The sequence below is a fragment of the Aspergillus lentulus genome, assembly GCF_001445615.1.
Source record: "Aspergillus lentulus DNA, contig: Alt01, strain: IFM 54703, whole genome shotgun sequence".
Classification (NCBI taxonomy): domain Eukaryota; kingdom Fungi; phylum Ascomycota; class Eurotiomycetes; order Eurotiales; family Aspergillaceae; genus Aspergillus; species Aspergillus lentulus.
In genome coordinates this window covers 1,380,809-1,398,061 of record NW_028322123.1, presented here as the reverse complement: position 1 = coordinate 1,398,061, position 17,253 = coordinate 1,380,809, and the positions used below count along the sequence as shown (strand labels likewise).

The 17,253-nt window shown below is 49.8% G+C and overlaps 6 protein-coding genes across 6 annotated transcripts; 3 read left to right on the top strand and 3 right to left on the bottom strand.

Moving 5' to 3' along the window:
* Nucleotides 1-307: 307 nt before the first annotated feature.
* ALT_0432 (uncharacterized protein) lies at nucleotides 308-2,434 on the top strand (the record flags this gene model as incomplete). Its single annotated transcript, XM_033555023.2, has 1 exon — nucleotides 308-2,434. One exon carries the CDS (start codon nucleotides 308-310, stop codon nucleotides 2,432-2,434), a length of 2,127 nt encoding a protein of 708 aa, XP_033410914.2.
* Nucleotides 2,435-2,895: 461 nt separating this feature from the next.
* On the top strand, nucleotides 2,896-8,740 carry ALT_0431 (tethering complex subunit PEP5; the record flags this gene model as incomplete). Its single annotated transcript, XM_089598977.1, has 12 exons — nucleotides 2,896-2,910; nucleotides 2,971-3,039; nucleotides 3,112-3,408; nucleotides 3,467-4,078; nucleotides 4,129-4,362; nucleotides 4,424-4,759; nucleotides 4,812-5,315; nucleotides 5,364-5,762; nucleotides 5,816-6,143; nucleotides 6,209-6,364; nucleotides 6,417-6,776; nucleotides 6,867-8,740. 12 exons carry the CDS (start codon nucleotides 2,896-2,898, stop codon nucleotides 8,738-8,740), a joined length of 5,184 nt encoding a protein of 1,727 aa, XP_089456641.1.
* A 1,003-nt stretch (nucleotides 8,741-9,743) lies between these two features.
* ALT_0430 (chitin deacetylase CDA6) lies at nucleotides 9,744-11,274 on the bottom strand (the record flags this gene model as incomplete). Its single annotated transcript, XM_033555026.2, has 2 exons — nucleotides 9,744-10,999; nucleotides 11,055-11,274. 2 exons carry the CDS (start codon nucleotides 11,272-11,274, stop codon nucleotides 9,744-9,746), a joined length of 1,476 nt encoding a protein of 491 aa, XP_033410917.2.
* A 652-nt stretch (nucleotides 11,275-11,926) lies between these two features.
* On the bottom strand, nucleotides 11,927-12,899 carry ALT_0429 (cullin-associated NEDD8-dissociated protein 1, N-terminal part; the record flags this gene model as incomplete). The annotated part of the gene is made up of 2 exons (XM_033555027.2): nucleotides 11,927-12,611; nucleotides 12,670-12,899. 2 exons carry the CDS (start codon nucleotides 12,897-12,899, stop codon nucleotides 11,927-11,929), a joined length of 915 nt encoding a protein of 304 aa, XP_033410918.2.
* Nucleotides 12,900-13,571: 672 nt separating this feature from the next.
* On the top strand, nucleotides 13,572-14,212 carry ALT_0428 (uncharacterized protein; the record flags this gene model as incomplete). Its single annotated transcript, XM_033555028.2, has 3 exons — nucleotides 13,572-13,711; nucleotides 13,787-13,967; nucleotides 14,033-14,212. The coding sequence occupies 3 exons, from the start codon at nucleotides 13,572-13,574 to the stop codon at nucleotides 14,210-14,212; spliced, it is 501 nt and encodes a 166-aa protein (XP_033410919.2).
* A 588-nt stretch (nucleotides 14,213-14,800) lies between these two features.
* On the bottom strand, nucleotides 14,801-16,242 carry ALT_0427 (TLC domain-containing protein; the record flags this gene model as incomplete). Its single annotated transcript, XM_033555029.2, has 3 exons — nucleotides 14,801-15,265; nucleotides 15,322-16,059; nucleotides 16,123-16,242. 3 exons carry the CDS (start codon nucleotides 16,240-16,242, stop codon nucleotides 14,801-14,803), a joined length of 1,323 nt encoding a protein of 440 aa, XP_033410920.2.
* Between the last annotated feature and the right edge of the window lie 1,011 nt (nucleotides 16,243-17,253).

Sequence of the window (17,253 nt, the reverse complement as noted above, 5' to 3'; positions counted from 1 at the left end):
TCTACAGAGGTACCTCTCGAATTGTCACTGTTTTGACTACGGAGATTGGTAGCATTACATAAGCCGCCACGTCTGGTTGCTGTGGCATTATTTACACGCGTTAAGTACTTTCCTCGCATGTGACCTTAATGAACTTATCCAGGACAATTCACAGCTGTCAGCCATGAGGCACCACCATACCCTGCTCCAGAAGATATGAGAAGATATACGCAGACGTGCTTCCCTATTCAGTTGCTCAGATGCAGGACCGAACTGCAGCAGCACTTCAAGCGATTAGCTCCGTTGATGACCTCCGCATCTCAACCAGATGCCACCTCGTCCACCCACCTCCCCGCTTTCTCTGGAAATATGCTCGCCTTCCGCTTCCGACATGGATATCGATGGAGTACTCGGCTCCGATGAAGAGCTAGACGAAGCTGAGTGGTCTGCTCGGCGACAAAGGATTGAGAGGCTCGCAGAGTCGTACTTGAATGGCACTCCGCTTTTCATACTCTCTGCTTCGCTCCGGGGGCCGTTCGACAGGGACTGGGTGAACCCTTGGAAGAAGTCAAGAAGGAGAGTGCCTAGCGTTGGACATCGAGACAGTCGGCCGACGAGGGATACAACCGCAGCGGAAGAGATTGTGATACAGGAGACCAACTCTCGGAAGAGGAGAAGGTACCATGAATTGCAAGATATCCGTGGGTCAGATTCTCCTGTCGGTCTCTCGCACTTGCATGTTCCATCCTCTCTTCGCAATGAGGATCTTCGTACTAAATCGAAAAGCCCATTGTCGTCGAGAGCACCGAGTGAGAAACGATCCGGGGTCTCGATGGCCTCTGAGCCATCACCGAAGAGGCCAATACCTTGGGCAGGACTATCCGGTCTACAAGGGCAAGATCAAGAACCGAGCCCGTTTGTTAGCAATGATGCTCCTTGGTTGAGGAAGGATCGGGTCTGGATCAATTCCCGGAGTGTTGATCCTCCCACATCCCCTACAGCCACTGTCTCCAGTCGCCAATCCGATATGAGAGCGCGTGCGAATATAATTCGCTCATCCAAACGGAGGTTTCTGGCCAACACAGTTCCGTCTCAACGTCGTTCCAGCATGGATTCGTCCAATAGCGTGGAATCTCCGGTCCGTATGGTCTCCCGCCAGGGATCCATTGCTGGCAAAGATGGATCGAAGAAGAATGAGACGGAGTCGATGCATAATCAATCAGTAAACAGTCCCGACAAACATGGCACTGTTCCTCACAAAAATATGAGCCGCTCACTTCAGATCGTTTCCTCGTCATCACAACTACCTAAGTTTGAATACAGTCGGCGGAAGGTGCGTGCTGCGTCTGGAGAGGAACATGCCAGTTCCCCAATGGCCCTGGACAAGAGAAAGCCACCAGTAGTAGCGGAGGTGGAGAATGCGCCCAATATCACGGCCGATCGTCCGCCTCAAGCGCCTGCACTGCGAAACGTGTCATTCGCAGACGCAGCGGACCTCTGCCAATCGGAAACCTCGCAGGCATCACGTACTCTGACAAAAGATGATGCCACGATCTCCAATCCTCCAGATATGGAAACAGCCCTGAATCCTAAGGCAGCCAGATCGATGCAGGGCAATACTAGCGAAAGGTTACATTCTGCCCAACGAGTACCTGGAAACTCAGCCATGATGGATTGCGTTACGTCCCTGCATACCATCGCTGTGTCGAAAGAAGACACAGAGTATGATGGTGATACTATCCCGGAGGCCCAATTTTCCACGCAGGCAGCTGTTTTGCTCGCTCAGAGATCTTTCCAGAAGGACTTGGAGAGCCCCGAACCCGACGAGCTTCCCTCGCACCGAACGCCTAGCCTCAATACTTCTCCTGCAAACGAAATCACACCGTTCTACCAAGTGAATACTCCCGGCAAGGTGGAGATCGCAAATAAGTCATCTGGACCTCCAGCTACCGGATTGCCGGTGATGAGCACGCAATGCATCATCGATGCAGTCACTCCTTTCACTTTTAGTACAGAGAAGAAGAGTAACTACCGGGTTATTTCATCGGCAAAGAGTCGTTCAGGGAGAAGGAAATCAGAGGAAGTTAATCTTGCTACTGGCATTGCGCCATCCACGCACTCATCCCCATCACCGAGCGTAATGGATCACTCAGAGCTCAGGAATCCAGATGCCGAGAGGGACATCGACGATGACTCTAGGCCCCAGATGTCTATCCTGCGTGATTTCCAACCTCAGAGCCAAAATAGTGTCTTGCCAATGACGCTGACAGGAACGACACCGCCCACCGCCCAGCACGGACAAGGCGTACTCGCAGGTGCAGATAGCTTTAGCCTCAGTCAAGCCATTGCAGATGCAGGAAGCTGGTTGCAACAGAGCTTTGAGATCAACCGAGATCTTCAACAGTGTAGTAGCGCGCGACCTCCTTTGCCTGGAGAGCGTCGTGCTCTACTTTGAGCGCCAATGCAAACAATTGATGAGCATGCCCGACTATTGTCAACTACCAGAGCTTGGTGTGGTTCCTTGCGGATATATGGCGGCCGTACATATAGATATATTTTGCCATATTGAGCGACATTCATGATTTGTACATTGCCTTTAGCTGACAAGCTTTTAAACATTAAATAAGGCCAATTAATGTAAATACATCTATCGATAACGATGCTAAATGCAACAATATCGAGCAGGGTAATAACATGTATTCAATCATTCGTATCAGAGCAAGTGAGTTGCATTGTCAACAACTGTGACTGGGGAAAGATGACGTTGGGTCGAGCTGCGGTCTGCGGGATAAGGTACTAGCGCGGCACAGCTCCGCGATTGCTTGCGGCCGGGAATCGAGATACAGGATGATCAACCGTCCTCCACTCCCTTTGCTTACCGCATCCTGTTGATGGCGCGGACTTGACTTCATTCAAATGGCTCTGACATCAGTATGCTCATCTGATTACGGAAATGAAGCTCTCACAAAGATACTGACTCGCTATTCGCAGTGGAAAGCGTTCAACTTCTTTGACGTCTCCTCGGTCAAACTTCCAGAAGACTGCTCGTCAATATTAAAGGTACACGATTGGCTCTTTCTAAATCACCGCTCTGTTCGCAGTTGAATTCTAACAATATCCCACCCTGCTTAGTCCGGTCTCACCTCTCTCAGCGCCGGCTCCTCTAATCTCTTCGTCGCATCTACCGATGGCGTGGTACACACCGTCTCCGCCGGATTCAAGATCGTGCGATCTTTCAAGGCAGCGGACAATGGCTCCATTACGCATATGAAACAGATAGAAGGCACGTCACTGCTTATAACCATTGCGGAAGACCTGCCCAACGAGCCCGTGCTGAAAGTGTGGGCGCTCGACAAACCTGAGAAGAAAACCGGAGTTCCGCGTTGCTTATCTACAACGTCGATACAGAATGCGCGGAGGCCCTTTCCTGTTTGTCTTCCCTAGATTGACGTACGACTTAGATAACTGATCATTGGACGAGGTATAGATATCTTCCTTCGCGGCTCTGGAAGATTTGTCACAGGTAGCGGTGGGATTTGGCAACGGATCGGTCACAATAATTCGCGGCGACTTGATCCATGACCGTGGTGCCCGACAACGCATTGTCTTCGAGTCGGAGGAGCCGATTACTGGGCTCGAGGTACAAAGCGGGGCGTTATCGACACTCTTTATCTCGACAACGAGTCGAATATTGACCTTGGTCATCTCCGGCAGAGGACAAGGTCAACCGGCGCGTGTATTGGATGACTCTGGCTGCGGTGTTGGCTGCATGGCGCTTGACAAAGACACCGGAGATATTGTTGTAGCTAGAGAGGACGCTATATACACCTATGGGCCGCATGGACGTGGCCCGAGCTATGCATTTGACAGCCCGAAGAACTCGATCAACGTTTTCAGAGACTATGTGGCCTTGGTGTGTCCTCCAAGGGCTAGCTTGGGAAATCTTCGCAGCCAGGCCGACGAGATTTTCAGCACAGCGACTTTCACCCTGCTTGATACGGATCTCAAGTTTATAGCTCATTCGGAATCTCTGGCAGGGTCTGTTAAGCATGTTTTCATAGAATGGGGCGACTTGTTTCTCCTTTCGACAGATGGAAAGGTACAATCCAATGATGAGAATGAGTATTGTTATAACTAATACGCGGGCAGGTATACCGTTACCGTGAAAAGAGCCTCCAGCAGAAGCTGGAGATACTCTACCAACGCAATCTTTACATTCTGGCCATCAATCTCGCGCAGAAAAAAGGGATTGATGCTCTACAGCAGAATGCGATCTATCGCAAGTATGGCGACTTTCTCTACCAGAAAGGCGATTACGACACGGCCATGCAGCAATACCTACGGGCTATTGACAATACTGAACCGTCGCAGGTTATACGGAAGGTATTACCGCCTGCACTTGGTACTTGGTTAATACGCTTATATCTGACTGAATTGATTGCAGTACCTTGATACGCAGCGTATTCATAACCTGATTGAGTATCTTGAAGAACTTCACGATCATGACCGAGCTACCGTTGATCACACCACGCTTCTTCTAAACTGTTACGCCAAGCTCAAAGATACGGACAAGCTAAATTCCTTTATCAAAGCTCCAGGAGAGCTCAAGTTTGACCTGGAGACTGCCATCGCTATGTGCCGACAAGGAGGGTATTATGAGCAGGCAGCCTATTTGGCTACAAAATACGGTGAAAATGACATGGTCATTGATATCCTGATTGAGGATTCAAAGAAGTACGCTGAAGCTGTGGAATACATCTGGAGGCTTGAGCCGGACTTGGTTCGTAATGGCAGCCGTACCCTTGTGATTTTCCAGGGCTGACCCAAACAAGGCTTACCATAACCTGATGAAATATGCCCGGGTACTGCTGGCAAATTGCCCTCAAGAGACTACGGAACTCTTCATGGCGTACTATAAGGGGCAGTATAGGCCAAGAACAGAGGTGGAGGTCCCAGCCGCACCCCAGACACAGCCAACCAGTACTTTGCAAAGCTTGGCCGGTTTCCTTCCTTTGTCTCTGATTAACGCGGGTTCCGGAACGAAGGCTGAAAAGCCCAAGGTTATTCTTGATGAGGAGACAAAAATTGAAGAACCGACACCAAGCTATGAAATTCCGAGACCAAGGACAGCTTTCTCGGCTTTTGTGGGCCGTCCGCAAGAATTCATTGCTTTCCTGGAGTCGCTCATCGACCTGGAAACGCTGAAGGAGGAGGACAAAGTCGACATTTATACAACACTCTTTGAGATGTACCTGGACACAGCAAATCGAAAGAAGGGTTCTGCTGAGAAGGAAGAATGGGAAAATAAAGCCAAAACTCTCATCGAAGGGAAAGACGTAAGTGATCTTGCTCCAGTTGTAGATCCGTCTCTCATTGGCTTCTAGATTCCGATATCGACTTCAAACGTCCTTCTCTTATCAGATCTGTCTAATTTCCGAGAGGGATCAACACTCGTACGTGAGCAAGAAGGGCTGCGGTCTGACATCTTCCGGTCATTTACCTCGGCAAAGGACACCCACGGAGCTATCAGAGCTCTGCGGAAATATGGACCAGAAGAGCCTCAGCTATATGTGGACGCTCTGACATACTTCGCTTCAAGTCCGGCCATCCTTGAGGAAGCTGGCGATGAACTCGACGTGGTACTCAAAAGGATCCACGATGACGGATTGATGTCGCCATTACAAGTAATACAAGCATTGAGCAACAACTCTGTGGTTACCATGGGCCGAGTCAAGAAGTATCTCAGCGACAACATTGAGCGCGAGCGGAAAGAGATCTCCACTGTAGGTTGCGTTCTGTCGACCTTCTGCCTAGTTCGAGCTAACATATGCCCTAGAATCGCCGCCTGGTATCCAGCTACAGCTCGGAAACCGAGAAGAAAAGGCAAGAAATCGAGCAACTGGGTACTAAGCCCGTTGTTTTTCAGGCCCGTCGGTGCAACGCGTGCGGTGGAGCTCTGGACCTTCCTACTGTGCACTTCCTCTGCAAGCACTCATTTCATCAGCGCTGTCTCAATAAGGTGGATGAAGATGCAGAATGCCCGATGTGCGCGCAAGAAATCTCCACCATCAAGGCTATCAGGAGGAGACAAGTGGAGTCAGCAGATCAACATGATCTCTTCAAGGGGGAACTTCAACGAGCCAAGGATCGATTCGGCGTGGTGAGTGAGTTCTTCGGTCGGGGTGTGATGCGACCGCAGAGTACCATGGAATCTTGATCCTTTGTTTAGCTTATGATGATTTCGAAACCGATTCCCCGATTGCAGTGGATACCAATGCATGCTGTTTTGATGCCCTAATGCCTGCAGTAGAATTGCCCCATATCGATATCTTATCAACACGTGGTCGCGCGTCGTTCCGTTCCCCGATTCCGCCCACTTTGACGCGTGAGATAACGGACATAAACGTAGATTGATAAGCCGATTTTCCCCTCTTAAGGATTGTCTGATATCCTGTATCTCTACAAGAGGTATATACATTTCTTTCACAAAATGTCCTTTGATAGAGTAATTCAAGACTCTGACGATGAGGACGATCCTTTGTCGGAGATGCCGCCTCTAGTCAAGCGGGCCCCGGAGCAGCCAAAGGATCATGTCGATAATGAAACTACTTGCAACGAGCAATCTGGAATTGTAACACCAGGCGGAGAAGCGCAAGATATCGACCATGGAAATTATCTTGCTGTTGACTTTGACGCATTTCTACAGTCACAGGAAACGGCGCCAAATGGGTTCTCTGCCTCTCAGCAACGGAGGGAGGAGAAGTGGATTCCGTCAGACGCTGGGGCGGGGTCAATTGGTGAGTCTTGAACGTCAATTGCCCGAATGCATGAGACTCCTCGTGAATACACTTGTTGCTAATGGTCGTGGTCAATTAATCCAGGTTCAGTAATGACGGAAATTGGACTTGCGCAGCAACGACTGTTCGACGACGATGATGCTCAACATGCAGTTATCCGCGAGGCTCGGACAGCTCTTTCTGGCGACCAGCCAGACAATGGCTCTGCGCTTGCCCAGTCGCTTGTTCCTCTAGACATGGTAGTGTCGAATTATGATGAGAACAATCACCACGAGGAGAGTCCTGGTGCTCTGCAGCCTGGCGCATTCGTTGCTCCCACATCGCAAGACATGGCTCTCCTCAATGGCAAAACCCATGGTCACGGTTACTCTAACAACGACATTACTGGGTTTTACGGAGATCATATACGACATGTCGGGCCGCAGAACGGTTCGTCGACTCATGACTTGGCGCAATCCTCAACGTCATACAATTTCTTTGAATCATCCCTGAATCCACCTGCGCAGCTGAATGACGATATTCAGAGCTACTCAAGATCCAGCGACACAGTGCAGACCGAGGCTATTCATAAAACCCCAGGAAGATCACATTCCATGCAAGCTACATCTTACTCTCCCCATGACACCGAGCCAATCTCGTCATTAGTGACCCCGAAAGTCAGTAGAGTCCAAAGCGACAGCACTTGCCGATACGTTCCATCGCACTCGCCAGGAAGCGCATACGATGAGCTTGCTGCCCCCGTTACAATCGAGATACCGGCGGTTAAAAAGAAGCGCGGACGCAAAAGAAAGCAAGACATACCAGAAGATGACGAAGATGATGAGCTTGCTCCCTCAAATGATCAAAGCATCCCCGAAAGTGCCGAGCCAGTCAAGAGAAAGCCGGGTCGGCCACCGAAGGTCGTACGGACGGTGAACGAATTCGATGACGCCGGGCTGGCCAACGATCAGCCACAAGACCGGCCTGTTCCTGGCTTGGAAGAGATTCAAGAGCTTGGTGATAATCCGCTACCTCTTAATGAAATTGCATCGAACCCAATAGCCAATGGGGTATCGCATGCTCTAGAAAAAAACGACTTGCGAGTCGAGGTTGCCAATGATTCAAAGGAAAATCGGACAGAAGTCTCGAACGACCCGTCGGCAGACATGGATATTCAGCCGGCGAAGCCCTTGAAGAAGGCGAAAGAATCCAAGAAGAAGAAACTGAAGCGTGGAAAGACCACCTCAGTGACATTGAGGAAAACATACGAATCAGATGTCGAAGATGACGTGATCTGGATTGATGAAAGACCCTCAAATCATATCCTACAAGACGAACAGACCGCTCAGAAACTCAGCAATGACCCAACATCTGTTGATTCAAAGAATACGGAATCGTTTCAGATCCATATACCAGGTCCTCTCCCTCCCTCTGCGTCTGAAGGGACCGAACCCAAAACTTCGCTCGAGACATGGAAAGACGAACCAAAACCTGCACTTCCAACGCCCAAGAAGCGAGGACGCAAGAGGAAGAAGACATCCGAGCTGCAAACCAGCGAAGAGACTCCCGCCGAGAATGTCAAAGGACTCACACGCAGCGGACACGATAATCAGGAACCACCAACGCGGCAATCAGACATTCGCGTGTCCGTCATGTTGGAGAGGCCATCGAACCAAGACACCCATGAGCAGAAGACTGAAACCATGAATGATAACTCTACGTCGGGAGAGGAAGCAACTACACACCCGGAATCGCTCTCGCCCTCCGATCCCTCACCAGCCACAGAGACAAACGCACCTGAAACCCCAAAGAAATCAGAGTCATCATCTAACCAGGCAGACCTGAGTATATGTCCAAAGACAAAAGACCCCGGAAAAGGCCCTGACAGGCACAGCCCGATCGCAGGAACAAGCAAAGTTCCGTATCGAGTCGGACTGAGCCGCAAGGCCAGAATCGCGCCTCTGCTGAAGATCGTCCGACGATAACATCGATCATGCCTGCCACTCTGTTTTATGTGTTTTATGTCTAGACGAACTTTTCTTTGTTTTTTTCGGTCATCGTTGCTTCTACTGTATATCTATTATCGACCTCCCTCCTAACGCTCGTCATGACCTCTGAATGACTTTCAGCCTGTATACCATACCTTGTATTTTTACGAATCCGTGATTCCTGCCCAGAGTGAAAGCGATGGCATGTTGTGCTACGGAGCATACTTCGATTTTTCTTTCTTTCTGAAGGACTGCCATTTCTCCCGTTGCAGATGTCTCTGCTATGATCAGCTTGAAGTTTTCCGATGGTAGACTTCGATCCAGGGAAATATAATTATAAGATGTACACTCATTCAACTTGCATCTTGTGGAATGCCCTGCTTCTGAGATTTAGCGTACTCTTTACGATATGACCTGGTAGACAATCTCAGAGCAAGACGAGATCTGACTAATTCATTGAATTGTATATGGACCACCGCATGCTCCTGCCAAGGACATCACTTCATTGTTTAGGCCTCATCATCTCTGACGAGAATTAGAATATATATACTTGCGGCGATAAGGAAACAACTCATCTACAAAAGCCCAAGCTACTTCATCCGTACACCCACGAGATGGAACGCCGCACACTCACTAAATGAGATTCATCCAATATGTAACAGGCATCCTCTTAAGGCGATGGGGATGTCTTGCTCTTGTATACGTTCATCTTTATCTACTTCGGTATCGTAATATTGCTCCGGCAAAAGGAGGAATTGGAATATCATGAATTCTTCTAGCATGGTTGCCTATAAGGCCGCTCAGGTGCGAAAGGAATAATACTTGATAAAGGCATCAAAGGTAACTCATTTCATCCATCGAACAGTCCGTGGCTCCGTGACAACTCTAAAGAGCGCCTAGCGTAATCTGCACGTGTCTCGAAGGTCTTCCTCACTATAAGAGGGTATCGGGAAAGACAGTAAGTTGATCGCAAGCACCAGAAACAAAAAACTCTTTTCAACTAGGCGATTGCTGTTGCGCAGATAAACAACATCAGGCAAGCCGCAGCCGAGAAGGCATGGACCGCTGGATTTGCCTCCGATTTCACAGGCTTCCTCACAGATCCACCTCCAGGAAGACCGTCGCCATTGGGATGATCGTTAGGACCCGAACCCGGCCGGGGCGTTGGTTTTCTTATAGGGCTATCGGTGTCATTGTGCGATGGCTCGTCCAAGGAGAAGCAATTTCCAGCTTCGGGCTGGCAACCAAATCCGCAGTGAAGATTAGAGGTACCACAGTAGTCGGAACTACTACAGCAAGGGCCAAAGCTTGATCCAGCGCACGTATAGTCCTTTCCACATTTGCCATCAGGGGAGATGGGCTTGGAGCCCGCTGGAGGAACGTCATGAGCCTCTGGTGACGAAGACTTTCTGACAGTGGTACTGCTAACAAGAGGCTCGCCGGCTTCGCGATACCAGAATTCTTGAGGATCCTCCAAGCATTCACCGACTGTCACAGCTTTGTAACCATATTCCGCCATTCTCCTTAGCATGTGCTCTGTGAGGTTGTGGACAGTTTGCTCGTGCACATCGTGAGCAATAACGAGCCAGGATTTCTCTGAAGCTTTCCACGGCGCCAAGGCAGCATCGAACGTATCCTTGGAGACTTGAATGGCGCTAGGACTATCATGACTATAGTCCTTCGTGTCGATGTCATAAAGAATGATGTGATATCCCATCGTACCCATTTCGTCCAAGCAGCCCGTTTCGGGGAGGCAGCTCGAGTATGGAGGACGCATATAGGTCGGAATTCTGCCCAAAACGTTGCGGAGCGCAGCTTCATTCTTCAGCATTTGCTGCCGTCGTTGGTCTGGCGTGACTTTGCTGAGATCTTGGTGCGACCAGGTGTGACTCGCAATCTGGTGTCCAGTGTGTTGCATGCGTTGAATCAAAGAGGCCCATGGTAGATCAGGATGATCTATCGGGCCCTTGGAATTATTGATTCCAGAGATAAAGAACGTCGCCTTGGCATCATACCGATCCAACAGGTCGAGAAGGTCAGCAGTGTATCTGTTCGGACCGTCATCATAGGTCAGGGCAATAGTGCTTGATCTGGTACACGAGCGGATGACGTGCGGGCCATATGGTACGGCACCGACATGTGGTCGAGGAATATCTTCGACGGGAGGGCCCTCTGGGTTTTCATGAGCGTCGCAATGACCGAAGTCAAGCTGGCAGTCTGGAGAGCGACAATGAGCCTGGGTAGTACCACAATAGCCTGGAAACAACGGTTAGTTTGAGCACACGTTGGATGAGAAGTTAAAAGAACGTACCAGCAGTTGAACAGCATTTGCCATCCGAGCAAGTTCCCACCCCTGGACCACATCGCACACCATCACCGTTTCTTATCAACAGGTGTGGAGTGACATTGCCGCCGGACAATGGCCCCGACTGGGAGGTGTGGTGACCAGGCTGCAATTTGACGATATTGCGAGCAACTGTCTGTGCCTCGAGCCCGAGGATGGGTAAGAGCAGCAACTGATGCATATGCATCTTGGAGATGTATTCGAAGAAGGATGCTAGACCTAATATGCAGGATAAGATGGAGATGCAGTTATGTATGATTGGGAAGATGGGGTGAGGAAGACAACAGAATGCTGAGTCGAGGATTTGAAGAGACGGGCGGCATGTTGCTTTCCTTCCAGTGAGGGCAGCTCACAGAGAACAGAATTTGGCAGGAAGGAAGAAAACGACGGATAGAGGTTCGGAAAGAGCATAAGGAGGAAAGAACAGACGGCACTATTACATGCTCATGTGGACGGATCCACAAGACCATGGGAGTTGTAATGACGATTGAACGAGGTAGGACGCTGTCGCACAGCTGCGAATACAGGTTGACAGGACTGTGCCATGAATTTCAGCTCGAGGATCTTGTGGACGCCTTGGAATCTCTCTTATCAGAGCAGCAGATTCTAACGTCACACTCCTCGAAAGCATCAGCGACAACTAGTCCATAGGCGCAAAGCAGTATCTGCCTAGATTATCATTGAGAGATGCCATGATGAGAAAAGCTCATGGGGAACATACGATATACAGCATTGAGAAAGGCTAAGGTTACCATGAACAGGGTATCTAATTTGAGATTCTGATGCTGCTACTGCACTGGTCGGAGCATTTTCGTAGACACGCCACTCAATGGGTATACTCAAGCTACCTGACCAAGACTCTCCTCTCCCACGGCCGAGAACACAAAAGGCGCTAATGTCTGAAGATGGGGCCCGAATTTGGTCGGAGCACTTTTGGCTATGCTGCCCACCGTAGCAATCAGATGTCGCTGGTGAACGGTCGTCAACTGTGCGGAATTGAATCTCTCGACGAGTTCAGCCACAAAGGCGTTCAGTTGGTTGTCCGAGAAGTGGAGCACAAGGACTGAGATAGCGGCCAATGCTCTTTTGGTGACAGCGGTACCAGCCGTGTCGTTGTCGATGATGGACATGACAGACTTTTGCAGTGCGGTCAACTCCTCCTCCGTGAGAAGAGGTCCAAAGCATGTGACCACTTGGATCAGGACATCAACAGCGTCGCTACTGAAGCCTTTAGCAGGATCCTTTTCCAACATTCCCTTTACGACACTACCCCGTCGGTTGGAAGGCGACGGCGTGGGCCCGATTAAGCGGGGAATGAGAACCCTCGAGACAGCGGAGTATGCCATGGTGGCTTCTTTGCTGGGTGCTTGCCCTGGTTGAGGACGAGGAAGTGCTGCGACAATGACTCGGAGGGCGGTGTTGGGAACTGAGGTATCGATGGATTGTGACGCGGTTAAGGTCGATAGCTTCTCGAGAAGTGGCATGAGGCTTTCAAAGGGCAGCCGAAGCGCAAGCGGACCGAGACTGGAGTAGAATATGAGTGAGTGATGTATGCGACAAAGATGGTACTCCTAATACGAACCATTTCAGCGCTTGATTCTGAACATCGCCATGTTGGTCATCTAGAGCCTTGAGCAATCCGTCGACGAGTCTCGAAGCCGAGTGCTGATCATGGGAAAGAAATGAAGAGTTGGGATTATTCAGGATGCCTAGTAAATCGTTCAAGGACATGTATCTCAGATCTGCATCTGGATCGTCGAGCTTCAACAACAGACTGTTGAGATTCTGCTGAATGGCCTGTCTGTCCGCCATGGGGGAAGTGAAGTCCGAAAAAGCGTATTGTGACAGGAAAGAATAAAGGGTAAACTAAGATAGGGAGACTCGTAGATCACAGATTTGAGAGCTGTGGGTAAGGCTCATGCTCACTGGAAGCAGGGAGATGAACTAAACGCGGGGCGCATAATACTGCCTGAGGCTACAATAATCGCTGGATCCAGACTTTGAGCTCCAACGGAGGACTACACAGACCACTTGTGCAGGTTTCCATCAAATCGAATGAGGATGGAATATAGAAGGACAAGATCTCCGTTCGTCAGTTGATCAATGAACTACTAGACATCTATTATGATATTTATTCAATTGCATTTTAGTTGCAGTTACATAGCATACCATGACTATGCCGAACTCGGCCATAACGGTTACTTTCTCCCCGCACGCCAAAATTACATCATCACCAGTAGATAACGCTTGGGCCATGCCGGTTGCTCCCGCTCCGAGCTTCTTGGTCGTGCTCCCATTCCTTGCTTGGAGGCTGGGGCTGCTGGCCCATGGCCTGCATACGTAAGGACAGGGGCATGTCATGTCACCTCTTCCTACCTTTCTCCTTAACTTGTCATCTTATCCCAATTGCACCACAGATCTTCAACCAGCATCTCTAATCTCCAATTCTTGACCTCATCTTCGATCTATACACGTACAACCACCATGGTTCTCGTACGCTCTCAGATGATTCGTGCTTCTCTCGGTGCCGTCAGAGCCACTGCTCGACGACCCATACAGCAGGTCGGACGCCGGACGTACGCGTCTGCACAAGAAAGCACCAAGAAATCCAGTGACCTCCCATGGTAAGCTACCTTCCAGCCTTATGCCCATGAGCCATCGCATTCCGTGTGCCAGGCGACTAACGACTCGGTTTCCAGGATGCTGGCATCGGTTGGCCTCGGCGTCCCCGCTGCATTCTACTTGCTTCAGCCCAGTCCCTCCAAGATCGCCTCACACAACCACCATGGCGAAACAAGAATGACTGAGAGGAAGGAAGCCGAGATTCCACCGGAGCGTGAGACTGTTGGCCCGGATGTGAAGCCTTCTGAGGTCGATGCAGTAAGTAATTCACTATTCGGCTTGCACCCATTCACCACGTCAAACATATGCTGAAGATTCCGCAGCCTGCCGGTAGCAAGGCTCCTTCAGGAGCCAACACCATTTCTGCCAAGCAGGAGGGCCTTGACAGTTCGGACACTTCCAACCCTTACGTTACAGAACCGGGAAAGAGCGTAAAGGGTGAGGGCGAGACGGATTCTGTCAAGCTGAAGGGAACTGTTGACCCTACTCGGCCACAGCGGTGATTGCACTCTGCTTTTGATGGGAAGAAACTCAGTATGCGAAAATGTCCGCAGTCGGCTCGGTCCGATATCTGATATCTCTGTATGTTTAAGAGACTCAACGTGTAATATATTACATAGCACAATAGTTTCACATAACGACGATCTCCGCCGCCGTAAGTGTCTCAAACAAGCCAAGGTCCTTGAGCAGTTTCAGAACGGCTACTATGGAGGGACAGTGAACTCGGCCATTGCAAAATCACCAGCGCAGATCTATTATTATGATTATCATTAGCTTTGCAGAATGTGGTCTTCACAGTCATCCCCTAAAAAGTACAATGAACTGCTCACTCAAGAAAAATCGTCACTATATCCATTCAGCTTCGCCATGCACAACGTCAATCACAAGAAAGGGGTTGAAAAAGTATCTTTGCAGAAAGAGAAAATTGAAATTTGTCATTCACCATGAAACCGTCGCAATATAACAGAGAATAAAAAGACTTGTCAAGCATCGCCAGACAAGTCAAATTCATGATATAGACAAAGCTCAGCGAGCTATTCATGCCCAAAGTGACAGTAAGGAAATACTCGGTTGGCTCGCAGCATCAAGCACTAAGAGTTGGCTTTTGCGCCAAGAGGCTCGCCGTTGACAAAGACCTGAGGGGCCTTGTTGGTATTGCGAGCAGCCAGAAGAGGTTGCTCCGCTCCAGTGGCAAGGGTAGCATGGCTCGCTGCCTCCTGTTCAAGTTCCTCTTCGGTCTCATCATCGCTTCTCTCGTCCTTCTTCACGCTGTTGAAGATGTAGTTCTTGAGAATGCGAAGGATCAAGAAGAGCCAGAAGAGATTGACAGCTTGCAGACTGGCCAGCAGGACGAAGGTGATGACCTGACTAATCCAGCACTTGTATTGTTGGGTCTCCCAGTTGAGCTCATAGGGTCCGACAGTGCGGAATTCGGTCAGCACGGCCCAGAGAATCTTCAGATTGAGGACATGGCGGAGGTAGATCCACATAACGACGAAGGTGCCAAAGTATGGTATAGTGATGATGGAGTCGAGGTAGTTGAGGGTTTTTGAGGTCTACAAGAAGAATCAGTTACCTCTCGTTCAATTAAGGAGGACCCTTGCAGGCATACCGCTAGGAAGAAATCTGAGATGTCATGGGTGATATAGACCGCAATGCCCATATAGGTGAAGTGGAAGCGGTAACTCAACCCGATCAGCGCCAAAGTGATGATGTGATGACCGACAAGCTCCTTGAAATCCTTTCGGGGCTTTTCGAGCTGCAGCAGCAACACAATCGCTTGCTGAGCCCAGTAACTAGCCTGGAGCAGGTAATAGGCCTTGAAGATGGCGACGTGCTCCCGGTGAGGGAAACCCTCAAACATGGCGGTGGTGTTGAAGTACCAGATATCCGTCTGTTTCATCACGTACAAACCGAAAGGTCCAAAGATCGCAAAGTACATGGCTGTGTAGACCTGCTCCATGAATCTAGCAGTCTTTCCTCTGCCGCGAATGCCACAGTATCCAGCCCATGGGCGAATCACGCATTGCATCAAAAACTCCCGTGTGAAAGACAGGACAATAGTGTAGAAGCCGACAAAAGCAAAGTCCAAGGGGCCTTTTCCGTACATAACCGGGCCGCCAGGGGTCTTGGGAGGTTGTGGGTAAGACAAGAAGATAGCGCTGTGGAAAGGATTGGCCGGCGTGGGATTAACGGCGTATGCGAGGAGGATTATGCTCATCAGCAGGAGAGGTAGAACCCAGGTGCGTTTCACACATAAGTCCTTGAACCGACGGAGGGGCGATCGGTTCTTGCGCCGCTTGGTCTGCGATTTGAGAGCCCTTTCAGAGGCTACCTGGTTCTGCAAGGCCTGACAGCAGTAAGCACGGGACTGAGGAGACGGAAGATATTGAGGTCACCGATAAGGATATACCTTGTCCCATTTTGGAGCTTCTCCCTCCACAGGGCTGACCTCGTTCATGGTCGACATGGCGGGCGCGGTGGTATCACCCGGGATATCTCCCAGATGGCTGGACTTGCGCGGACGACCCATGATGGGCTTGCTGATATTGAACTGTTTCGATGATGTATCGATTGCTCAGGTGCACAAATAACTAATTCTCGTATTTTTGCTGCGCTGAGCGGGCTGGCTTCTGAAGGAGAAAAGCAACAGATAGCGGAGCTGAATAGGTGACCCTGGAGCCACCAATTGGGACAATGAAGGTTAAAATAAGGAGAGGCGGGAAGAAAAATTGCTGCGATGTTGAAACTGAGATTATATTGATGTCAAAGGGGGCTTTTTCCCATTTCCAATTTTCTCCGCCGACTCCACCGCACCAGCCACTAGGTACCCCGTCCAATATGAACCACCACCAATCGCAAGCCCTTCTTGTGCGGTTGTACCTATGTTCTTCCGATTTGACTTCCGTTCAATAATTGCTCTAGCTGATTGCTCTAGCCCTTTTCTATTGGATTCGAGTCTCGAGAAGCTCGATTGTATGCTTTCGCCCCCGCGAGTGGATGATCGATCAGATACGGAGTACTCCGCGCGTTTCAATAACATTATTATTATGGGCAAGCCCAACATCATATATGCAGATAAGCCACAACCTGAGCTACTCATAATTGACAACAATAATGAATAGGATGAAAATTGGACTTTAAGCAAGGTAGTGGCGTCGCCTATGACTTCCTCCATAGAGTGCAATACTCCGTAGTTGCATGCATGCTAGGTTGGTAAGAGAGATTGATTACATGAAAGGGGAATGCACTATAACGTCTGCAAAAAGCATCTGCGCCAATCAAAGCCTTTCCTTGTACATCTTGATTCCGAGAGACCTGTATTCTCATATCATAGAATGCTGGTCAAGATGGGAGGTTGGGCAGTTAGGGAATGGAAGGATCCACGTCAGGTCACGTGTGGTCGCGACGCGTGCTGCATTGTTATCTGGTCAGCGCTCCTCATGATGTTCTTTCTCCCTACACCCATTGCAGCTGCTTCCTCGGTCAGTCACAAACGACTTCGCGGACAATTCAGTCGTGCTTCAATTTTCTAGCGTCTTCA